Source organism: Platalea leucorodia, assembly GCF_965183815.1.
Source record: "Platalea leucorodia genome assembly, chromosome: 14".
In the NCBI taxonomy this organism is placed as follows: domain Eukaryota; kingdom Metazoa; phylum Chordata; class Aves; order Pelecaniformes; family Threskiornithidae; genus Platalea; species Platalea leucorodia.
The window spans coordinates 13077113-13103032 of record NC_138836.1 but is presented as its reverse complement, the minus strand read 5'-3'; the positions used below and the strand labels follow the sequence as shown (position 1 = coordinate 13103032).

General features: G+C 43.9%; 1 protein-coding gene across 1 annotated transcript in view; it reads left to right on the top strand.

Annotated features, from left to right (window-relative positions):
* The window catches only part of DNAH9 (dynein axonemal heavy chain 9), a gene marked incomplete at both ends in the record, with an annotated part of 219762 nt that overhangs the window by 123427 nt on the left and 70415 nt on the right, over positions 1 to 25920 (top strand). The window contains 6 exons of the mRNA XM_082326558.1: positions 9167 to 9355; positions 10670 to 10905; positions 14338 to 14460; positions 16576 to 16780; positions 21824 to 21988; positions 24395 to 24535. Coding sequence (XP_082182684.1) covers positions 9167 to 9355; positions 10670 to 10905; positions 14338 to 14460; positions 16576 to 16780; positions 21824 to 21988; positions 24395 to 24535 — 1059 coding nt within the window. The remainder of the gene's footprint in view (positions 1 to 9166; positions 9356 to 10669; positions 10906 to 14337; positions 14461 to 16575; positions 16781 to 21823; positions 21989 to 24394; positions 24536 to 25920) is intronic.

The following is a 25920-nucleotide window of genomic DNA, read 5'->3' as shown; positions in this document are numbered from 1 at the left end:
CATGTATTCAAGGATGGAAGTTGGTCTTTGTCTTCTTGAAGCCGCTTCTGTGGATGGGGCTGGTGACAGCTAAGTCAGAATACAAAGGCATTTCTAGAAATGATGCCAGATGCAGGTGCAACACACTCATGGCTGTGTTGGGCTGTAATTTGTATGTAAATTATCTACTTGTATCTATCCCAATATAGCATGCAGTGATAAAGATAAAAAGATAGCCAAATGGTTAAGCTTTTTCCTTTGGATGTGGAGAGTTGTGCTCGATTCTCCACTTCATACTCTCAAACCTTCTTAGGTGACCTTCAGCAAATTGCTTTAGCCTGGATTTTCAGAGCTGTTTAGATTTCTGGTGGATTTTCATGGGCACATGAAAAAGGCTGCATTTAGTGGGGCATTGAAGTACCCCCAAAAACTGCACAGTTCACCTGCTGCATGCTTAGGTACTGGGAAACTTCTGAAAAACCTTCATCTTTAATCTCTGTGTGCCTGCTTTGGAAAACAGGAGTGTAGCACTGCTGTAGCACAGGCGGCTGCTTTGCAGACAAATGCAGGCAGGACTGTGATATACTCGGATATAAGGGGTCAAAGACAAACAGCAGATAAGTCCCTTTCTACACTGATGTAGATCTCTTATGCAACCACTGTAGCAGTTTTATGCTTTCATGTTCTTCAGGTTAAATCTTACTGAATGCTTCCAAAACCTTTAATTAAAAGAGGCAAGTACCTTTTTCATTTGAAAGAGCCATTTATGTTTCTGGGGAGAATTTGCAGGATGATTTTTTTCCCTGCATCTTTCCACAGCCTAACAAAATCCTGTTTAACATGTGATGTGGAGGTAGGTTGTGGCTCTGAGTCATGTGGAAGTCAGTAAACACAAAATACAAGAAAAAAATATTTCATGAAAAAGAAACATAGAAATGACAGTTTCACTTCTTTTCATGTAAATATATGTGTGTGTGTGTGTATGTTTTACACTGAATACAGCTTAATTTCACCTCAAGTAGTACCGCTGTAACAAACAGAACATGATTTCTTAAAGGTGCATATTTAGCATGTCAATTCTCAGCCTAAAACATGAATCTTCTTTCAAGTGCAACTGTGATATTGTGATAAGTAAAAATTGTGGGATTTTTGTTTTGTGTTTTTTTGGGTTTGTTGGTTTTTTTTTGCTTAGCTATATTAACAAAATTGTCCTTGTAAAACAAAAAAAGCAAATATTTTAAGGAGACAGATTGTCACTTGTGAAGTATGTTCCTACATGATTTTTAAAGTTTAATAATTTCCTTTAAAAGAAAGTATTTTGATTCTGAAATCAAGATAAGCCATCGGAATCAAGTTTTAGAAAGACTTTCTTTCTTTGGTTGCAGTTGAGGTTTTTGCGATGATGTATGCATCTGTCCGTGGTCTGATAGCACTGAGTTTGTGTCGCAGGCAGTATAATCTCAGTGAAGCAAGAGGAATGTATTTGCTTTTAAGTGTGTTCTTTACCTTACTTATTAACTGAGACTGCTCACAGGCTTAGGGTCAGCACCTGCTTAAAAGCAGTACTTCTTCCCGTGCTTTGTTGGTGCTGGACTATATCCTTAGCTGTTAAATATTTTAGCATGTTTTTCATTGTTTAGGCACAGTCTTGATGATTTATTTTGTACAGCAGTTTAGCTGCCTTGGCTTCAAAGCCTCCCTGTTTCTTTCCTCTTGATATACTTTGGATGCACTGGTGGCTGGTTTTGGAAAGAAACCTTTCCCTGTCCAGGCTTCAGGAGAACAGAAGCAAATTTTGAAGTCTTGAAACTATTAAAGCAATTAGGAAGTGGTTCGGCACAAACTGCTTTTCCCACCCCGCTCTTATTTGATGCTGTGCAAATGGGAGAAACCATGCGCAGCTCTGCCTGGTCACTGGTGGGTGACGCTGGCCACTCTCATAGTTATTTCAGTCTCCTATGTATACTTAAAATGAGAATGTTTAGGTGACTGTGTTTCAAGTGTCTCATTGTGAAACAAACTGAAAATGCTAAAAGGAAAAAAAGAGGATGTGTTAGTGAGCAGCCTGATCTGTGCATCAAGAGAACTGGGTGGAGGAGGGTGTTTTGACTTTTTGGGGCAGATAAAGGACATCACTAGAGTTTAGGTTTTCTACTTTGAATACAATTGTTGTTTTTCAGTCCTTGCTGAGCCGTTTTCATTTAGATTGAATTTGGACGTCTGCTCAAGTATGGTGCATTGCCATAGCCATAGCGGGGACCATGATTAGTCACATCTTCCTGTGCTCATGAAGGTGTTGCCCGGGGGGGGGCTGGAAAGTGGTTTTGCTCTGCGTTTGAAAGCATGGAGAGCTTCCCCAAGCTGTGTCTGTCTATGTGCATAGATGAGGCAGGCTAATCATTGTTTTCTCCGTAATCTGCCAGTGTTGTCATCTTCTACCCCCTGGCTGCTGCCAGGATGTGCTCTCCCCCAGGTTGAAACACCCTTTCCTTTCATCATTAGAGAAAAAGCAGAGCCAGGTGGAAGTAAACCTCTGTTCCTCCATCTAGGATCACACAAAACTGAAGTATCGTATGACTGGCACAGTCTTTGCAGTGGTGAAGAAGATGAGTGCTGGGCAATGCCCTGGATTCCGCTAGAAAAAAGCGGCTTGTTTTTTATTGATCTCTAGCTGGCAAACATTATCTGCCTCACTTGTGCTGGGTAAATTTTTCAGCCTGATAGTCACAAGCATTGGTAACAGATAAGAGGCTGAGAGCTTGGAGAAGCCAGTGCCAACCCTGGGCTTTTATAAAGCAAAGAAGGAAGGAGTGGGAATGTTTGCATTCTGGTTTTGTCTATGGCTTGCTTAGAGATGAATACACATGCACACACACACAAAACACAGTTGAGATTCTCCTGTTGCTCCAAACAATGTACAGTCTAAAAAAAGAGTGCAACAGCAAACAGGGGAAGAAAACCAGGTATCTGTCCCACTCAGTGTCTGCTGCTGCCACATCTCCAAATGCAAAGATTTGGAAAGAGATTTGAGTGATGGTTGGAGCTCTCCTAATGCTGCAAATAGGCTCATAAATTGTCTTTCTGCTGCTCCCTCCCTCTCAGCCCTCTTAACCCTACCCAGCTGTGCCGGAAAAACACTGGAAAAGATGGAAAGACATAGCAGTCCCCTTAGTAGTGCATGAGCCACCCGGACACCGCTTCCCACAGAGACCCTCCATGGCTCTTGTCTTGGGACTGGAGTGTAGATGGAGGGACTGTCACCTTCAGCTTTCCAGCCTGAGGTTCGGAGAGGTGATTAGTTGGCTGGAAGGGTTTCATCTCTTGCTGCAACTCTGAGGGCTCCAACTGCCCACTTGCATGGAACTTTTTGCAACGGAGACAGAAACACATTGCGCAGACAACTGCAGGCGTGTGCCATCCTGCTCCTGGAGTCAATAAAGCCTCAGGACCTGCAGGCAGCATTAGCCACTGATGGGCAAAGTCATCCAGATTAAATCCATAAACTCTGTCTCTCATTTCACATGGAGATGAACACAGGCTGTCAGCTCAAACTCGTGTCTGGAACCGAAATCCCTGAATGAATGCCCCTTGGGCTCCTGTTTGGAGCTTTAATGGGGAAGAACGTGGCTCTTGCCAGCCCAGTTGCAAAGAGAGAAAGGTAACTCTGGCTTCTCATGCTGCCAAGGTGCTGCAGCACACCGTGATGCATGATTACCAGGGGTCTCTGCTTACTGTGGATCATATGGAAAACAGTGGAAGAATAATATGATTAGGATCAGGGATGATTTAAAAGTCTGGGCAAGGCCAGGGTTATTCCTGCTGCTGGAAATTATTAGAGTTCAATGCAACTTGTTGGGAGATGAGGAGAGGGGCAAGCAGTCCCTGGGAAATCAGCTGTCTCTGCCTGCAGCTGGGTTACAAGCTGCAGCATTTGTATTGTGGTTTAATAGAGTATCTGTTCACTTAGAGTTTTTATTTAGAGGTGAAATCTTATCATGCTTGCTATAAGATGGACAGAAACACTGCATCGCAGGCCATGTTGGTTACATCTCCTCCCCACCCCGTGGCCTGAGAACAACTTGAATTGAGACTCTGTTGGGCTCCTTAGCGCACCGTGTGTCTTGGCTGGTTGCAGGACAGAGCTGCTGCTGCGAGAAGCTGCTAGCAGGCGTCATAGCTGAGGGAGCACTGAACACAGTCAGCTGTAAATGCAGACAAGAACAAGTTATGTCAGTGCCAGTTCCACTAACTGTTTTTAAAGGCCTGGTTAGAAAGCACAGCTTGCTACTGCCGCTGTCAAAAATGGATCACTTATGCAGTGTATGCAAGGAACTACTTGCATCCCAAAAAAACTGCTGTGCAATGCACACTGTCTCCTGTATCATCTCTGGCTTTGATCTAGGAATAGATCCTGACAGCCCTTACTGATGTGCAATTTATTTGACATCCAAGATGTGTCACCTATGTGACTGTGGGCAGAAATAAGTTCCCAGACTTTGAAATAAACATATTTGAGGTTGTATGAAGAATACACCTAACTAAACACGGATGGTGTTGCTTTGGATTGAAAAATGAAAGAGGGGGATGAAGGCAAGCCAAATTTTTATGGCGCCTTAATTTTAGTTTGGCATCTCGTAAACTTTAGATGACCTAGGGAAGATGCTCTAGGATCCAAGGGACAGGGACCAGGGAATGTCTAGGGACCTGTGCACCAGAAAAAGGAGGATGGTTGATGAGTGGTACTTGTGAGTGGATATGTGCTAATGTGGCAGATGAAATTTAGACGACAAATGCAAAATAATGCATGCAGGGAAAACGAACTGTAATCATGCGTTTACATTGATAGGTCCTAATTGCACTATTATCACTCACAGAAGAGCTCTTGGAGTTGTTGCAGAGAGTTCTCAGAAACAGCAGCATGGTACTTGACTGGAGGAAGAAAGGCAAATTGAATATTACGAATGGGTAGGAAAAATTCAGGAAGCAGAAGTTAAACAATCATTGCATCATTCCAGATCTATGGTGTGCCTACATCTTGCGTGCTGAACACAGTGGGGTTACCCCATCGCAGAAGGCTGTAGGTGACCTAGAAAAAGTACAAAGATGTGTGCAACAGCTTCCATATGTGAAGAGAGGAAATAGATTAGGACTCGTCATTTTGGAAAAGAGACGCTGTAGGGATAGATGTGACAGAAGCCTATAAAATCATGAATAGTATGCAGAAGGTGGATAGGGAAGGTTTGTTCACTATCCCTGATTATCAAAGAGCTAAAGGTAATCAAACGAGATGGCTTTTAATTTGCTACTTGCTAAATAAAAAGAATTTCAATGACTTCCAGGATCTGAGGTGGAAGACACCTGGAATTTCTTTAAGATACTAAAACTGGCAGTAGTGTGTGACCCAAGCAAGGGAGAAGAAAAGACCCCCAGGACCTAAGCGGATTAAAAAAAAATCACCGCAAGAAATTAATTAGGAGTATGTAGAGAGTCTACAAGTATTAGAAAAAAACAGATCAATAAAGACTTCTTGCTCTTAGAGACTATGGGAGTAGTATGAGAATTGACCTCAAGGAGGCTGGAGGAAAGACCTGTAGGTAGTTCATCTATAAAAGCTACAAAGGAAAGACGGAGAAAGTGGACTTCTATGCACTGTTACTAGAGTTGAGATTAAGGATAATTTAGGTATGATCCTTAAGAGTAACCGATAACTTAAAAGTAATGCTTTGCTTCTTTTTCAACAAGTAGAACTACATAAGAACAGATATGTGGGCTGAGACTAGGGTCTGTCCGGCTTCAGCTGGACTCCAGCAAATGTCCAGAACAGAGGAGAAACAGGGCAGGTGTATCCCGTGCTGCCTGATCCCTGCTATTTTCCAGCCTTCATATGCTCCACTTTAAGGAATGTGGGTATACATGATAAGATAGACCTATAAGACTGAGAACATAAAAAATGGGATTTCCTACAGATAAAGAGGAAGCACGACTGTAGTTGAAATAACTGGATGGTCTGGATATGGGAACCACAGGAATGGGATGAAATTCAATAATACAAGATGCAGACATGTTACTATGGATTTATAACAGATTGCTTGTCTCTAAACCAGAAGCACATTGCTGGCAACCAGTGATGACCACTTGAATCTATTTGTTCAGGCTTTGCCCTACACATCATGTAGCCCTAAGAAAGGCACATGTAGTCCTAATCATATCAAAAGTAGGCTTTCTAGCAAGGCTAAGGGAACATCAGCATGCACTGAGATCAGCAAAAGGCACTGGGGAAATCTCTGCAGCTTTGTGAGTAGGATGGTGGTTCACGTTCGTGAAAAGAGTAACTCAGCTGAAACAGGTGTAGGGACAGCTCTGAGATTGAATGAGGCAAAGAAAAATCTGTGGCCTCTCTTTCTGCTCCTGGAAGGAGTCAGATTGCGCAGAAGGCAGTTTTCACTGATTCAAAGGGGCAGATTTGTCAAGGCAGGAAGGCCATCGGAGGTATTATTGCAAGTGTCTGTTAGTTCTTTTTTCATCAGAATAATCATAAACAATCTGGATTAGATGGTGTGTAAGTAGGTCTCACAGATTTTCCGTTATACGAATACAGTAATGATGGAGACTGTCTATAAAGAATTGTAAAAATGATACCAAGTGATGGAGGTAGGAAATGCCAGGTAGATAAATGTAAAGTAATGTATATTGGAAAAATTAGTTTTCACTTTACATGCCCTGTAAGTGATGCTGAGCTAGTTATTATCATTCAGGAATGAAATGAGGGAGTTAAGAGTTCTGTGAGTATGTGAGCTCTGTGTTCCCAGAGGCAAAAAAAATCCCTCAACAAACCAAAAAATTGAATGTTAAGGTTTATTAGGAAAAAAAAGAGAGAACAAAACAGAGAAAAATCACAGTCTCACTATATAAATCCATTCTAAAGAAATCTTGAATGTGCAGCCCTACCTCCGCCGCCTCTGCTGCACCTCAAAGGATGTAGGAGAATGGGAAATGGTGCAGAGAAGGTAACAATGAAAAGAAACTGGATAATAAAGATTACATCATTTGGTAAAGATAAAGATTGCAAGGACAATCAAAAGGCTTCTTCTGTGTGAGGAATTACTGAATAGGCTAAAGCTCTTCAACCTTAAAAGGAGACAGCAGAGGGGGTATCAAGGGCTTGAAATCATGAGTGGTATGGAGAAGGTGACACGAGCGTGATTGTTCGCTGTTTTTCCACTGTGCAAACAGGTTTTAGCAATTGAAAAGGTCAGGCAGCACATAAAAGGATGTACTTTTTTCACAGAAAGCATAGCTAAACTGCATATCTCCTGGCCACAGGATGCTGTAGATGCCAAAAGGTTGGTTGGTATCCACGGCAGCTTAGACTCAGTCATGAAGGAAAAAATAATCAGTGGCTATTAAGCACAAAGATATAAGCTCTGTTTCAGAAGGTCCTTAAACCTCCAGTTGTGGAAAGCTGGGAGATTATGTCAGGAACTATTACCAGGTGCTCATTTCTATAGCCTTCCCAAGTCATCTGCTAAGGGCTGCTGTCAGCAAACAAGATGCCGAAGGATGTGGACCTTGGGTCTGGCCCAATAGAGCTGTTCCTGTGTTTGTGTATTTCACAGAGGAACTAGATCAACTTCTTTTGCTTAGCCAAGCAGAGCACATTCCCTAGAAAATACTGGCTGTTTATAAAAGCATCTGGAGGTACACATGATCGTGAAAGGAGAGCTGTTTGAGCTGGAGGACAGTGTCTGCATGAGAAGCAATGGCATAAACTGGCCAGGAGTCATTTTGTGTTGGAAATCAGAAGGTGGCTCCTAACCCTCAGAAGGCAGTAAGATTCTGCTAGAAATAGGACTTGGTCAAGTTGGAATGTATGATGGTGGAATTCAGTGAGGATCTGAAGGTGGTGCCTTCCCATCCTGGGGACCTGTGTGCTGCATATCAACTTAAGATGGTAAAATAACCCAGTTTAGCGGAATGAGTTATTCGAGGTGTTCATAAGGCTTATCATAGGGATTTGTGTTAGAGCTGGTCCTATTTAACATTTAACAGTGACCTCAAAGATGGAGACAGTGTTGTATTAGTCACATTTGCAGCACCCTTTATGTGGGGAGGGTTGCAAAAGAGAAGGATGTAGAAGAATTTTTAATAAAAATGAGAAATATGAGAAATAACCCTAAGCTCGTGTGGACTGTATACTGAAGAAGAAAAATAGAAAGTGCTGGTTGGCCCTGGTAACAGAGGCCTCTGAGTAGAGGGGATCTGTACGTTGCATGGATGTTCCCAGAGCACCTTGACAACAGGAGAGTGATTGTGAATTTGACCATAAGGTTTGGCATTCTCAATCTCAAATCCATGAGGCCAACTTACAAGTGTTGTGGGTTTTTCTGGCTTGTGAACCTGAAGGTTGCATTCCATTCATATTTCTAAGCTGTGTTTCTCAGTTAACGGAACTAAAGTTTTCTCCTTTAAAAAAAAAGCGTGTGTGTGTGTGCCAGGATATCTCTTATAATCACAAGACTTCAGGAATGAGGGACCAATAGTACCCTGAAACGTATCAATGGTAAAAGAAGTTGTCCATGCACATAGAGATATCTTATTTTACAAGGAGAGGCTGTACCCTCTTCAAAGCTTGTAAGTCCCCAGTTGGACTGTTTGTGTATTGGATGCTCATGAAAAATGTCCACGAGGAAGTGTTTTCTGGACAGAGCCTTAAGGGAAAGAAAAATATAGACCCAAGGGGATTGTGATCAAAATCCCATCGACCTGGGATAATAATAAAGTGTGTGAAATAGCTGAAGGTTGTGGCTGTTGGAGAGGAGTGCTCTGTGTGAGAGAGGGTGTAATGAGGTGTGAATCTGTGGCACTAAGGCAATTAACATCTGATGGGCTGCCTCCAAAATCCTTATGCAGATATCTTTTTGTGAATTCCTGCTGAGGAAGTGATGGATCCTCCCTTGATGATTTTAGAGGGGTTGTGGAGTGAACAGCTGGGATTTCACTGCAGGACCAGTCTTTCACTGAATGGGATGGAGACATTAGCAAAGTAGCTGTTGAATATTTCCCATCCCCAGGTTTTAAACTTTAGCAAATGACAATTGACATCAGGAACAAGGTATGGACATGGCCAGATCCTGAGGTATTGCTTAAAGAACCACTGTAATGTTCAATTTGACTTGGGAAATTGTAGGTTGGGGGACTCACCTCTGAGAACGTGAGATGGGCTGAAGCTGTGAAGGATTTCAAACAGCAACAAAGCACCTTGTGTGGAGATGTCTTGCTGATTACGGCCTTCGTCTCCTACCTGGGCTACTTCACCAAGAAATATCGTCAAGACCTCCTGGATGGAATCTGGAAGCCGTATTTGCACCAGCTAAAAGTAAGCTCTGATTTCTCTGAAAAGCCGTTGTTACTGGAATTAACGTGGCCATAAATTCTGATGTCCACAGGGGATCCCCCAAATGAGGGGCATTCTTTTATCCCCACTGAGCTGGACTGAGAAGCAGGACATAGCTACACTTGATTTACTTCTCTCTGGGGAACATGTTGTGGTGCCCTTGCTCCATGCAAGTGACCTGATTCCTCCATGTACAGAGGAAAATCCCTGATGCAGCAACCCAAACATGGAGCCCAGTACCTATGCTGTGCAATTTTAACCATGGCTACAAGGTGGCAGGTAATATGGAGAAGGAATTGCTTGGAGCAGGCAGAGCTCACTGCCCGTTCTCTAGTAGGCCTGGAAAAACTCCAGATGGTTCTTCATGCTGGACACAAGCTCTGGACACATGCTGGCCATGCCTCTCAGCTGGTTTTCCCCATGTCTTGCTGTTTGGACCAGGTGTAGACCATCATGCTTCAAACTTGTTTAATATTTCACTAATTTTTAACAGGTCTTCTCATGCATCGGTAAGTGCAAGTGCTCGGTCTCCTGCAGGATTGAGATTTTGCACATCAGTACAGTAACTGGATGTTATAAATCCTGGTGAAATGACAAGAAGCTTTTAAATGAGGTCGCAATGGGGCAGTGATGCCCAAATCAAAAAGCTGAGAAAATCAGCAAGTTTCTTAGGTTGAGAGAGGAAAAAATTCATTCTGCTTTTCTTAATACTAAGCCAAAAATTTAGTTAAAAAAGGCAATATTCTTCCAAAAATTACCTGACTCTGTGCTTAGAAATTTCAAGGAAGTGCCTGTATTTCTAATGGAAAACTAAAGGCCCATTCTGCTCAGATAACTGGCACAGATAACTTTCTAGTTGTCACACCTAGAAATGGCCTCTCATGTCAGAGAAGTGTTTCTGGAACTGCTAATGCTGTTTTGCAACACAACAGCAGGCTTATGAGGGTGTTAATTATATTCTTCCAAGCTGTCTCAGAGAGCTTGTGCATGGCAGAGTGTGATCTGAGCCTGCTTGGCTGGGCTGTGGCCCTTCGGGGTGTTTAGTGCTCTGCAGGCAAAAATCTTTGGGTTGCTTGCATAATTTGCGTTCATTCACAACAGGGAGTTGTCAGGAAACACTTGATACTAGATCCAAACTATCCTGTAGGATGGGAAGCCACTGAAAAATATGACATCAGTTTTTAATTAAGCTAACTTTTCTTGAAGTATTTTCCTTGCTCATCTCCAGACTATGTTGCAAGTCGCACTTGCTGCTTTTTGCCAACACACTAGGAAGCATTTCTCCTTTCCTCCCAGGTGCCAATCCCTGTAACTCCATCCCTCGATCCTTTGACCATGCTGACAGATGATGCTGATGTAGCAGCTTGGCAGAACGAGGGCCTGCCAGCTGATCGGATGTCCACTGAAAATGCCACCATCCTCACCAACTGTGAACGCTGGCCCCTCATGGTGGATCCCCAGCTGCAGGGAATCAAATGGATCAAAACAAAGTATGGCGAAGACCTTCGAGTGATCCGAATTGGGCAGAAGGGGTAAACATCAGCCTTATCACATAATAATACCTTTTAATGGTTATCCGCCTGTCATATTTGATGAACAGCATATATTTAACTGCAACCATCTGAGCCAATTACATTGAGGAAAACCCTCAAATGTATTTGCGCATTAGCTGCTTATTCATTACTAAAATGGTAGAGATTTCTCATTAAATAGAGGGTCTGTTTAGTGCTTGGCTCAGTTACCATAGAAACTCCTCTGAAACCGAGAATGGAGAGAGCTATGTGCTGGAGGCTGAGTTACATGTAGGACTATGGCATCCTCCATCGGGCTCGCCTTACGTGTCATGTCCTGACTCAGTTTCACCCAGGAGGGTGAGTAGGGCTTCCTACACCTTGGAAGAAGAGAGAGGGCCTGGGCACAGAGGGTGAAGCTGCCATGCGGGTCACCATGCCCTGAAGACCGGCTGGGCTAACTCTGCTCCCACACTGGCACCAGCTAGGATGTTCTCATTGCAGCACGCTTGCATAGATCTGGCTAAATCTTTTATGGGAAGGCTTTCCCTCTCCTGGCTCTTATCTCGGGTCAGTGCACAGACTTCTGCTATCTCAGTTTGCACCTATTTCTACCCACAAGTGAGGTCTTCCAGCTGGGATGGAGCAGACCCAGAGTGAAATCCCTGCTTGGTTATAAGCGCTGAGATTTTTTTTTTTTTTTAATACAGAGCAAAGCACTGGCAACAGACAAGAGTGACCCAAGCTTGGGGCTTGCAAATTCATGTAGATTTAGAGATGTCTTGGGGTTGCCCAGGTTGTTTGCTGGTGCCTCCTCTGCTTTCCTCACAGAAAATAACAAGAAGTTACTAGATTTGGTCTCATGTGGGATGAAAATACAGCTCATTTTTCAATTTCTATTTCCTGGCCAATCTGGTCACCAAGCCTTGCAGTTATTCAGACACTCTGCATGTCCAGAGGAGAGCAACGAAGTTGGTGAAGGGTCTAGAGCACAAGTCTTATGACGAGCGGCTGAGGGAGCTGGGGTTCTTTAGTCTGGAGAAGAGAAGGCTGAGGGGAGACCTTATTGCTCTCTACAACTACCTGAAAGGAGGTTGTAGCGAGGTGGGGGTCGGTTCGTTCTCCCTAGTAACGAGTGATAGGACGAGAGGACACGGCCTCAAGCTGTGCCAGGGGAGGTTTAGGTTAGATATTAGGAAAAACTTCTTCACCGAAAGGGTGGTCAAGCATTGGAACAGGCTGCCCAGGGAAGTGGTTGGGTCTCCATCCCTACAGGTATTTAAAGAACGGATAGATGTGGTGCTCGAGGACATGGTATAGATGGACTTGGCAGTGATAGGTTAACGGTTGGACTTGATGATCTTAAGGGTCTTTTCCAACCTTGACGATTCTATGATTCTATTCAAAGCAGTCTGTGGAAAAGTAAGGATCCCAGAGGAGGCACCTAAATACAAACCTCCAGGATGGAACAAGAGGAATAGGCCCTGTAACATTCATATGCTGCCATTACAGCTTGCTGTGCAAACACAGCATCTCTTTTTCCCCTCCCTCCCCAGGCACACACCAGGCTGGCAGGTACTCTAAGAGAGGACTTTAGTGTGTTGCTGTGACATCTCAGGGCCGTTGGCGAAAAGAATCATTCACTGCCCCATTACAGTAACTAAGGGAGTGTTTCATAATCTGGGAAATGGTGCTTGTTTGCTTTCAACTGCTTTAGGAGGTTTAAACCCACACCCCTGTCTCCTTCAGGAAAGGGCCATTTGAGCAGCTTTGGGGTCAGCTGCTGCCATTCCCTCTGACTGTTCCTTTGTATAAAATGCATAAAGTATTCCTGGACTCAGAAAAATGGGGGCTGCTGATCAAGGATGAGGTTTGCATTGTGTCAACATATGTTGCAGATGGAGTGAGAGTGCACTTGTAAGAGCAATATGTTTATTGATGATAACAAAGTTTGATAATAAATGCAACAGTGGTTTAACAAGATTCGATGGCAATATACACTTGATTATTTACTGCATAGAGGACAGGGTTAGACAAGACTGTCAGGGAGACCCTCCTGTTGAGTCATGAAGTTCAGAGACGACCCCCTTGCTTTCCAAACTCCTTCTCAAAGAGGAGTCTAGGTGCGTATGGATCCAATCCTAGTCCCAGACTTGGTCAACAGTTTATGTCTAAAGGATTATATATGCACAATCAATCCTTTATATCACTTAGCTAAGATTTCAAAGTTTAGCATGCTATTAGTTGCTTACTGAGGATCTGTTGTGGCAAGGAATCTCTCAACCTTGAGGAGTAACCTTGAAAGGCATCCCTACTCAAGAGGAGATCCTGGTGTGCTGCCATGCAGGAGAGCTCAAAGGGCTCTTGGGCTGCTCACTATTTATGGGGGTAAGATGATTAACTCATAGTCATATTTACATACCAACTGCATATGTTAGTTTCTTCCAAATCTAGCTTGAGCTGGACACTGACCAGCACTGTGGTTAGGTAGACACATTGCCATAAATTAGCCCTTGGCTGTTGTGTTGTTATCTGTCTCCCCCGAATCCGCTCCAAGCTGGATGCATCCATCACAACTGCCACTGGTGATTATCACCTGAGCAGGGCCATGGGAAAAGGTCAGATGTGGGGTGGAGCAGGAGGGTACAGGGGGAGCACACCACCACAGCATATTCCTTTAAAGGTCGGGCCTAAAGGTCACTCTGAACTTCTTGTCGTAGATCTTTCTATCACCTCTTGAGGTCCCAAACTCTCTAGCTTAGATGAGGAACCTAAATTTTAGCCAGTGGAGTTAGTTGGAGTGATTCAGTGCAACAGTGATGGTGTAACAGTGCCTGGAGCATCCTTACCGCCTGCCCAGGGCCCTTCTCTCCTCTGCAGAGAAGTTGTGTGAAGTGCAGAGCAGCCCTGAAGGAGAGAGCACAAGTGCTTGACCCTGCCCTTCCTGACAGAAAGCATCCCAATGCAGAGCATCCCTGTTTCACAGTTAGGCACTGGGCAAAGGAGTCCAATTCCCTCGTGAGGAAAGAAGCTGTCCTAAACATGAACCTAAACCCTGGGCAAAATGGAGCTGAAACCTTCTCTTTGCCCTTGCTTTTATGCAAGATTAACTGCACCAGTGGGTTCTGGGGGAAACAAAGTATTGGCTAAAAATAACTCCAAGCTGTCCCGTCTTTGTTCACGGATGTCCATGCTCTTTTCTCGGGAAAGAAGACAGTTATTATTACTTGCCCTTGGGAGGTCTGAGACCTGATTCTCTTTGTTGGACAGCCAAGACTCTGCCAGTGCCACTTCCTGCACCATCTTACCTCTCTTTCTCTCTTGCAACTGCTGGCATGTGTATGGAGCTGCCATCGCAGTGTGGAGCCACCCCTCTGTCCCCCTCACCTCTTACTTGCTGCAAAGCATCACATCCAGCCTTGCTGCGGTGGGTACCAATGCTGTTTCCCACAGGTATTTGGACACGATGGAACGAGCCCTGGCTTCAGGAGAACTGGTTTTGATTGAAAACCTGGAGGAATCTGTGGATCCAGTTTTGGGGCCATTACTGGGGCGAGAAACAATCAAGAAAGGAAGGTGAGCTTCGGGAAGGTTTAATGGCATGTGTGAATGTGTCCTCTGTGCTGTTGTGCTTTCTGTTCCTGACCTCAAATTGTGGGTGTTCATATACAGCAGCACTAACATCCTTCCTTCAGAAGTGAGGGCATTTTAAATCAGGCAGTCACAGGTAATTCAGTCATAGGATGGCTTTGAAATAAACCTAGATTTTTCATTTTGTTGGACAGTGTCATTCAAACCTCATGTAAAAGAGAGACCTGTAATTCTCCTTTTGTATAGCGACCTTGGTGTCTGTAATTGGCTATCCTGACACTGAATTATTACCAAAATAGCTATTGCTGTTGTGAAGAAAAAGTAACCTTGAATTTTAGCAAACGCCGTGCCACCGCTTAGGAATATAGCTATGGGTTTAAGCATTAAGAATATATAAGTGTTTCTTAATGAGGTCAAGTTCTTCATGGCAGCTGCTGGTCACGCTCCAGCTGAGAGGAGGTCAGTGAGAAGGGCAGCAAGGGAGTTCACTTTTTCCTTCTTTCTGTATGTAGAGTAAAATAAGCACATTTTTTAGTGTGTGCTCAAATAATGGCAACAGATAAAACCTTGTGCTCAGCGCTGAACTTGATTCAGGGACACTTTTGATGTTGTTTTGCTGGCTTTCACAGAGTGGAGTCATCTGCCTTTAGAAGGATGGTTGTCTTTCGGGCTTTTGAAAGTCTCTGCCGCCAGCAGCTTTGCCGCTCGCAGGAGCCTGGCATGGGCTGACCTCTGTGCCTGCTGCAGGGCCTCGCAGTGCAGTCCTGCTCTTGGCTTTGTGCAGTAAATAACAAAAAGGCCTGTTAAGCTTTGCCTTTCACATTCCTTAAGTTCTTTGAGGATCATTTCCTTACTTGCCTAAAATATTCTAGGATGACGTGAACTGCTGGGAAAGGCAAGCTATCTGGAAAGTTTGCAGGGGAAAACATAATGAGCAGGGTGGTTGGTTGTGGGTTCAACTGTGGGTTCAGCTGGAGGGGAAGGATCATTTCAGAGGGAGTGACGGTCCCAGTGAAGGGGATTGAAATGTTTGAAAGAGGCAATAGGAGTACAGCAGAGGTGGTGGGACTGCTGAACCCCCCTAAAGTGAATAACTCAGTCATCCCCTTTTGGGACAGTATGTCTCTGTTCTCAAAACTCCCTGTGAGATCACGTGTTTCCTAAAAAAGGGAAAATAAGTCATAAATCAAATAAAAAGTCCATGGGTTTCATGTTTTCCAGGACATGAGCCCAGACCCCACAGATGGGTGCTGGTAGTCCCAGGGCAAGAAGGTTTTTTGAAGTCGGGGCTCTTGGCACTACTTCTGGGTGCTGCTGTGAGCTGCATGTACTGTGTGATTTCTCTCTGCCTGTTTCACAGCTTTAAAAGCAATTGAGGTGGCCAAGAGGACACCTAGTGAGCTGATGTTTGACTAGAAAGTATATTCAAATTCCCTTGTAACACCACTGCTCCTGTAACAGCCCAACTGCATTTCTGAAAGCATTTCCATTTTCTCTTTTCCTCTGGTTCCCATGGGCTTTGTTAAACTTGGGTTCAGAGTATGTTGATTTCTGGGGTCTCTGTAAGATTTAGTCTTGATGTTAGAAATGCACAACAGGAGAAGGCTGGGTTTTCCTGAGTGATGTTACCTCCCAGGAATGGCAACCAGCTGCTCTCCTAATCTGGCTTCACTGCTCAAGCTCAATGCGACCACAGAGTTGGCCTGATCTGAGCCAACAGACCCGGCGATTTTAGCTGTGGCTAATTAAAATCTCAATGCTCAGAGGCTTTTCTTCCATGTAACTCCAACTTTAGCTAGAATACAGACTCTGTAAAAAGCAAGGAGGGTTTATGGTTGAACTGGCCATCCTGCTGCTGGAAACTGTGAGCCTTCTCAAATAGGAACCAAAATTGAGGGACAACTGTCTGGGCCTTTTATCCTGAATCAGAGGTGATTCAGGTGTGTCCAGTTTTAAGTACTTTTTGCTTTAATAGTGATTTCTGTGTGAAGAGTGCAAAGTCCCATGCTGGTAGATGCCATTGACTGATATTACCATTTGTCTTTGGGTGAAATGTCCTGGAAGAGATGTGCACTCATGCTCCTTTTTGTCTGTTTTCAGGTACATTAAGATCGGGGACAAGGAGTGTGACTTCAACCCTGCTTTCCGGCTCATCCTCCACACAAAACTGGCAAACCCCCACTTCCAACCCGAGCTGCAGGCACAGTGCACCCTCATCAACTTCACTGTCACGCGAGATGGCTTGGAGGACCAGCTGCTTGCGGCAGTGGTCAACATGGAGAGGCCTGACTTGGAAGAGCTTAAGGTCTGTAGCTGGGAGTTTACACTGGGAGCAAGTATAAATAATAATAACACTAATAACAATAACAAATAATAATTATTATTGTAATTTAAAACAAATAGCATTTCATGTGCAAGGTTGCAGAGATTGCTGAGCTCATCATAAAATCAGGAGATTTCCCTTGAATGACAAACACTGAGGAATTTTTTTCTTCAGTCTTGTTTTCTTGGTATTTTGGGAACAGTTAAACTGCAATTTCAAGTTTTTTCTCCAAAAATTTGGGTAAGAATGTCTTTCTTTTCCTACTCCTCTTGGAAATGGACACCAAGATTCTCATTATATCAGGTTGTTCTGGACTGCACAGATTTAATTTTGGAGGTAGGTTTAATCTAACTTAATTTTAGGCATTTATGGTATAGGATTCCCATTGTAAATATTGTGAGGATGGTAATGAAATTTTTCTGTTCTGGTTCTTCCTCCCACTTGTTTGTAACAGGCCAAAATGTTCTCTCTCTCTCTCTCTTAATAAGTATGGCTTCAGTTTCAAGATAATTTTTTAAAGAAAATCCTTTGTTCTAATGGCACGTTTAACAATGTAACGAACATGTATAATACTAAATATTTACTGAGAGTGGGAATAAATTTACTGCACATGTTCAGTCAGGCCAAGCCAGTTTTGTAATAATCTTTTCATTTAATGAGGTTCTAAAGTACATTAGCTGTGCAGCCTTAATGATGCATTTAGTTTTAACCAGGCTTGTGTGCTAACGAGCCAAAAGATGGCATCAAAAATACATAATGAACTGATTTAATGTGTAAGCCATGGCTATCTTGCTGGGACTGTGGGAGACCCAAAGCCTCTTGATCAGGCAGCCCTCGCATATGCTCAGCACTGCGTTGCAAATACTACAAAGACCCGCGTTCCTTTGCTGATTTGCACTGGTGGGGGGTGACCACAATTAGCATAGTGGTGTCATTAACTGCTGCTAAGTTAAGGACCATTCCTCTCAGCCTCCGCAGCATCACTGTTAATGGTTGCTGTCACAATAAGAAAGACAAATTCAATATCATGTGCAGTCAACAAATTCACAATTAGGCTCTGAAAATTAGTAACTTAAAATCGACAGCACTTCCCTCCCATGCTGTAAAAGAACTGTGTATTAGAAAACAGTGAAAATTATGTGAATTAGGGATCGCATCTTTTGAAGTCCCTGTTTCTTCAGGGTATGTGTATTGTGGAACAAGTAGGTTGGGCACAGGACCAGGGAAATATATCCCCATGTGCCAGCTATGCCACTGGCTGTGGGGGATATGGGGCTGTAGTCTCACTTCAGAAAGCACTAAGCAGATACAGATTGGTGTGGGATGTAATTTTCTTTTTCTTTAAGAATATTTAAGACCTTTTTCTCTATATCACCACAGCAAGATAATACCAGAGCCCACTACCTCTCCTCTCCCTCTCATCTACTTCCCTCCTGCTACAGTCCTGCTGCCTCAGCAGATATCAGGCAGGAGAAAACCAGCCTGCTATTCAAGGTGTTCTGCTGGATGGGGAACAGTCAGTCAAAAAAATCTCTTCCCTGCTGGGATAAAAGCAGAGACTGGTCTCCTTAGACATGGTGAGGGGGGCTGGCAATGGCTGCAGGTGCACTGACTTCTATGGATGACTGCTGGGCAGGGGCTCAGTACCTTCTTCTGCCCCTAGTCTACTTACTGATGTGAAAAAAGCCGCTAGGGCTTTTTTGTTGTCTGATAGCTGGGGGAGCTCCTTGAAGACACAGATTTGAATCTTTGGATTCTCCAAAGGAAAGACCACTTCTCTAGGTGTGTTTTAATCCATCCTCTCTACCCTGGGACAAAAGGGACAGGCATTTGGTGTCTGGGGAAGGTTTAAGGCTCTGGCTCGTGAGCAGATGGAGGTGACTCCTACAGTGCTGCACAATAGTTCCTGTGCTCAAAATCTTGTTATGGGCAAAGATAGAACACACCTTATATGTGGAGCCCAGAATTTATTATTAATAACCTAATCAAAATTCACTGAACAGCTATTATTAATCCAATTACAATGACACTAATATTTTTGAAATGTTTTTTCAACACAGTCTGTTTCCATAATCTTTTTCTTCATTGATTACCAGTTACTGAGTCTTTCTGTTCCTTCTTATCTTTGAAGCTATCTTTATCTGATTCCCAGGATTGCACTCCTCTTACAATGGGTGTTCAGAACCTGAGACCGCATTTGCACTCTACCATGTTTTGGCTCTAGAGACAGATCAATCTGTGCAGAACACCTACTTGCTTTAACTCTGAATTAAAGCCAGTCTAAAACAGTAGTGACCTGGCTGTGAGACAATCACAGCTAAGAGAGGCTGAAACCAGTTTAGGCTGAGGCAAGCAAAGCCAAATCCTGAGACCTTCCCTCTCAAGTCGGTACAAACCCTCTGGCCTTTAACTAGTTTCATTTGCAATTTCTTTTTGCAAGGATGACTGTGATCCATGTGCTGGTGGCGCTGCCTGTGGTCCACGTAGCCTTACCAGGACCGGTTTCAAGTATCTCCCACCTTCACCAGACTTCACTGTTTGGACTGAAATGTCTCAAATTGCATTTGCCTCAAATTTTTTTCTGTTTAGTGCTGAGAACAGCCTTAGGAAGAATATTTTGGCACCTGCGTCCCAAGCTATAGGTGGATAAGCCATGAGTTAGGGTTCTGCTTTCCCGATTCAGTAGGTAAAGTGTGTGTGAAAGTCCCTGTACATTTAGGCTGTGATGGACTGAAAATACAGGGATTTTTTTTTTTCTCTGGTTTGTGATGTTAAAATAATACAATAAAACCAGCAGAAAGGACAAGGAGAGGAAGGTGGCTACTGTGGCTGAGCTAGGAAGGGGTTGTAGTGAATCCTGCAAAACTGGCCTGTAGCTCTGGTGAACTTTTTTTTTTTTGCATGGAATGAAATTTTGAAGGCTCTCAGAGTAACCTGTTTCCCAGAAGTAGGGCTGTTATATATCAACTGTGAAATAATAGATAATGAGCTCCACTGTAGAAATAAGAAATGATGACCTTGCTACTGCTGAAAACAATAGCGTGATAAAGCTGCAACAGATGCAGGCTGTCATGGGGAATACAGCATTGTATGCACTTCTAAGGGTGCGTTTCAGAAATTGCATGGTGATTACAAGCTATTGGAGCAAAAATGACACACATCCTCATTAATAACTCCAGGGCTTACGGTCCATGGCCTCGAATAATAGCTTGCAAAATGTCATTTTTCAAGGCACGCTATGCTTGAATGACAGGCATGCACAAAATTAGTCATGTTAGTTTTCTGTTTCAAGACTTGTAAAATATTTACCACCATGGGCAAACTCCTGTGTGTAATGCCTACAGAACAGGCCTTTAAAAGCAGCCATTTATGGCTGAAATACCAATGAAAGGTATGCTTCAGTGCACACTCTGCTGAATACTTGGGTTGACATTAACATGGAATGAGTGTGTGTGCAGCAAGTATATGAAAGTTCAGCCCAAATATTGAAAGATGACTTATTAATGAAGGAATTAGTTAATCTGTTTGAAAATCTCTGACAACAGAGCAAATACTGCTGGCTCCCTTGTGTGTTGTGGGATTGGAAGAGACATAGGGTCACATTTCCCATTTCTCAGACTCTTCCAGACCCTGTAGGTGGTTTGAAGGTGTGGGTATGTTTTCCAAAAACTGTCTTTGGAGCATTAAATCACTTGGCTTATGACACTGAATCTGTCATGTGCCAGTCGCCATGGCCCAGAACCTGTCTCAATTCCACGTGCACCACATCTGCTACTTCATGAAGCTGGCTATTTTTTGCAGGGTTATAAAACACTCTTTTGCAAGTTAACTTGAATTTCTTGGTTGTGTCACTTAAATAAAGTCTGAGGATTTAAAATTGTGTGTCACACAGTAGTGTTTTACGTACCAGAGTGTTAGCGATTGACTTCATTTATGTAGAGAATAGTCACCACGCTTATATCTTAGCAGCATCCAAATCAGATGCACAGCTTTCCCACAGAATGTTTTCTGTGATAATGCTAAAAATAGGTGTTCACAATAGGACTATGTGGTGGAATAAAGTAATACACCTCAAATCCAGGAAAGACGCCGTTTCCCCAAGCAAACACGTAGAATAGGGCAATCACATTTCATGGGAGAAAGCTTGTTCTGGAGGATCAGTTCAAAAAGGAGCCAGATGAGAGTCTTTGTTTCCACCATGAACAGCGTTAATGACTGGTATTTCTGCAGAAGAGAGGGAAATGAAGCAAGTGTCTGGGGAGAATGGAGGGGGCATTTCACAGAAATTGGAAGAATTTGCACTATAATTCAGAAGATTTGCCCTTGAAGCAAGACGGTTGTTGCTGGTCTGTACCTGCTTGGCTGTCTTTGTGCTGAGTTTGCAAATCCTTTGGCAAGGGGGACTTTGTCTTTGCATGTACGTAAGCCACTGGTCCCAGTGTGATCTCGAGGGCAGAATACAAACAGGAGCAGCAATCAAGTGAGGCTGTGACTTTGCCCTCAGCTCTGAGCCTGAGATGTGTTGTGCAAGGCCCAAGTGACCTTGCTGTTGTTTTTGCCATCAGGTTTTAACCCCGTGGTCCTTACTGCTGGTGTGACTGGTGTTGGTGTGCAGTGGCAAGTGCAGAGGTTCACCAGGAGGGGTGAGAAGCAGCAGGGACTATCAAGGCTGACTTGACCCCAATAAATAGATACTTCTAAGACAGAGATGCAGGTTTTGTGTTTGAGATGGGGGTGAAGGTCTTTTCCTCCTGATTAATTTCCAGCATTTCAATACATTCCTAGTGAAAGGGCTCAGTTCTCCTGGTGCTTTCTGTGCTGTTCAAGGTTTCTCTGAGTTGATGGCTTGTTGGATATGGAATGATCCTCAGAGCTCTGCCCATGCCCAGGAGTCGCAGACAGCAGCAGTAAACAATAGTGGACTATGGCAATTGTCAGTTAAAATGCTGTTCCCATGTGAAGGTGGTTAATCCTTACTTTACCATGTGTTTTGTGGCTAAAACTTTCTGAATTTATTATTTGCAGTCAGATCTCACAAAGCAACAGAATGGATTCAAAATCACCTTGAAAACATTAGAGGACAACTTGCTCTCTCGGTTGTCATCAGCATCTGGGAACTTCCTGGGAGACACAGTGTTGGTGGAGAACCTGGAGATCACTAAACAGACAGCTGCTGAAATTGAAGAGAAGGTACAAAGACAGTGATAGCCTAGAGAAAAGCATGTGTGTGATGTTATCTTTAAGGATTTCTGGGTGGAATGTAACTTCTTTACTCTGTCCATCTCTGCCGCTTCTGCTGAGCAGAGAATAGAAAGTGGTATAAATTGAAGTGTTTTCCATTCTGGACAGCTTCAGGCCATTTAGTTCTTTAGAGCTTTTGTATGTTAAATGGCCTATTTAAGACCAAGAGAAAACATCAGTGCCTGATGTAAAGACAATAAAGTTTACACACTGTATCAAGGCAGCTTTAAGCTGTTCCAGCCTTATCCTGAATACATCACACTTCTTCAATTAATCTGGATTTTAGTACTGACCAGGGACTGGAATCTGTTGAGTTTGCGATCTCGAGTAAATCTGCAAGAACTATTTCATACCCTTCCATTCCTTAGAGCATAAATCAGCGTTTGTATTAGCTGTGCAGTGTCAGCATTGCCACGTACCTAGTTCACCTTGCTGGCTAGATGGGGTTAGTTAAATGCACAGTGGTTTTCCCCTGCCACTGAGGGAACTTGAGAAGTGTGGTTGTCATGTCAGGATTGCAATAGGACTCCTGTATGGCCATTCTCAACTGCTTCCTTCCGCAGTCCTCCCATCTTCACAGCCCAGACTTGTCCTCCTCCAGCCCACTGGCCCATGCTGCCTGGATAAGTTACCCACATGTTGGGGTTGGGCTGGAACTGCCTCTCACTTCCCAGTGCTGTAGCCTCGGTGACCAAGAAACTAAGTGATCCTCCACATTAAAAATTGGAATTACTGCTGCTAGCCATTCATGGTATATCAGATGCATTCAGCTCCTTAAGAAGGGTTTGCTTGAACCCCCAAAGGGGATATCAAAGGGATGTTTTGACCTGGCAACCTTCGCATCTCCCTCTTGAAGTCGGTGTTCTTGAAGTGCTTCAATTTCTGAACAAGTTGTGGTTGTAAAGCTGGTCACTGTCAGCTCTGTGGCAACAAGGGTGAATTTTGGAGTTTGCACCCAGTTTTTATGAGTTTGTACCCACATGGAAAGCTGTCTCGGGGCCCTGTTAGAGGTCTGCTTCTCAAGTCAACCCTTACTCTGTTCTTGGTCTGTCTACCCAGACCAATGTTCGGCCAACATTTTCCTTCCTATGGAAGTCCTCCCTGTTCTATTTATGGAAAGCAATGGTCTTCCCTGCCTCTGGCTTTTATTTTACTAGGTTTATTAATTGTTTTGGGGATGGGATATCTGAAAGTTAGTTGCCTAAGTCTAAGCTAGACTCTGGGCTCCCTTTATAGTCAGTGGAGAGACATGGGTGCTGCCAGAAGGGGGACTCATCTGATGTAGGCAGGTGATTCATGGCCCATGTGGATGCTTGTTTCTGCAGCAGACGTTGAAGCTTCTCTTTGAGGGACTCAGATATTACAGTCCATCATTGCTCATGGGGATGTGCAAACAGGCTAATCCCACAGATCCCAACATGTGTTGGTTGCACGCAGCAGATTAAGGCTCAGTCTGTGCTTCATTTGGAAGGTTTGATGTGCCCCAGCCAGATGTGCTCATACCAGCTCAGGTCAGGGCAGAGGGAGACCCAGTGGCGTGCATTTCAGTGGGGGCTGTGTCATGCCCTGCTGGCTTGTGCAACCTGTGCTGAGCCCTTTTCTGCCACATCCCCATTGCATGGTTTGCTGAGCTAGCTGGATCAGCACTGGCTCGGCAGTATGTGTCTGTGTTGCAAGACACTTATGACTGTACATAGCCAGAGCCTAAAATAATCCCCAAGAGGCTCGAGGATGTCACTTTATGCTGCTTAAGTGGAATGAAAGAATGAACAGGACTGAGACGATAATGGGGTGATGTATCTGCCAAAAGGATTTTCACCATGTCCATCACAGCAGCTATGCAGACACCTGGCCAGCAAGGTAGGGGTGTGTTAAATGCTGGTGAGGAAAGGCAGCAAATAGCCGTTATAAATTAGTGGTTTTCAGCCTTGGGGGAAGCTGCCTCGAGAGCAGCACTAAGTCTGTTCAGCCCTATGTTATTAATGACCTGCACAGGAGGGGGGCAATTAGCAGGAGAAACTCAATGATGAGAAAAACAATTCCAGTTAGTAAAGAGTAGGGATCCTAGTGAGAAGCCTGAAGGGGGCTCGGGAAAACAGAAGATTGGGCAACAGGGTGGTAAATGCAGTTAAATGGAGAATATGCCAGAGGAAGGGGGATGCTGAGAGCAGGCGGCTCAAGCCTGGCTGCACCATGGTTCGGAGGGCAGAGGCTGGACCCTGCAGTGGTCACATGCGGGTTGCCCACTTCTAGGCCTGATGTCATCTTTGTTGCAGATGTCAACCTTCTCCTGGGCTGCATACTCAATTCACAAAGATGTTTTTACAGTAATTTTGTTCTGTGTTTTCCTCCCAGGTCCAGGAGTCTAAGGTGACAGAAACCAAGATTAATGAGGCCAGAGAGCACTACAGGCCTGCCGCGGCACGGGCCTCTCTGCTGTACTTCACCATGAACGACCTCCATGCCATCCATCCCATGTACCAGTTCTCTCTGAAGGTGCTGTCCCCACGAGCCATGGCTGCGGGAGGCAGTGCTGCTGCTTCTCGCTCTTACTGAGCTTCAAAGTCATCGTCTTGGGCCTCCTGGGGATATTTGAACACCCAGACAGAAAGGCAATCTAACCTAAATCATCCTGCTGATTTGGTTTTATGGAAAAGTTTCCTGTAATTTATTTCTTTATATGTCTGCTTAACATACATTACTCTTAACTTGTGTTGCGATAGTGTTTAGCACTCACTGGGAAAGATTTGTCCAAAACTTGCTGCAAATGCTGAGCAGAGCACGTTCATCGCTGCCCTCAGTGGAAGGAGCAGAGTTTCAGCAGCACCTGCAAAGACCCAGTGAGGAGTGGTCTGAATGCCAAAAGAAAAGGTCCCTCTGTGTTGAGTCCTAATGTGGGCCAGGATCCCTACTTGGTTCTGAATTTGCCAGTCAGCCCACTGCATGTGGTCAGATTGGGATCAGGTTAGATAAGTCTTAATTAGCTTTTCTTTTGCTTGGTTTCTTTCTAAGCAGTTGAAGTCTTGTGGAAAGACACAGTCTGACTTAGCAATACATTCACATCCTTTATTATTAAAAATCCAGGAAGTTTCTTTGTAAAGCAGAATCTTACAAGCCATTTGTTCTTTCTTCCATATTCACAGCCTTGGCCTTGCAGAACAAGATGAGCAATGGATTTAAAAGATATCATATGGGGAAAGAACCAATAAAATACTTTTTTCTATGCATTTTATATTTTTATGCACAGAGATTTTGCACAACGTTTGGAGTCACTTGCTCCATCAGTTAATCTTTTCTTTATATTTACATTGGTTCTGTATCTGTGGCATCATCAGGATCATAATGCCTGTGCAGATTTCATGAGTTAACAGGAATTGCTGCAGCCCTCAACAATTATCTAAGACCTTGATGTTGAAACAGCCCTGACTTTCCAAATGACACAGTATTAAAACATTGCATCACTCTCTAAACACAGTCCTGTCCCACTGAGACGACATCACCAGGGATTTATTACCACCTTCTGTACAAAGGGCAAGTCTTTCCTACTTCCATCTCTACAACACAAGAAGGGTCCCAAGCAGCTGGGCTTTCAGGAGCTTGGATGCTTCCTACATTAGTTACAAAAGCCCTTCAGGTATTCAGCAGCATGGTATGAAATCTCACTTTGGGTTAGTGTCTGTGTATGGTTAGTGTGAGTCCTCTGGAGGGCTCTGTTTCTGCTCTTCTCACAATGTTGTGTGGCCATCGGACAGACAAGCAAGCTTACAGCCTAAAATGTCCTTAGACTAGAAGTCCAGATGGGATTTATGGGTGTGCTACCACCTTGCAGTGTGGCCACTCAGCTACAGGCATGCTCATGATGGCAGTATGAACACCCCAAT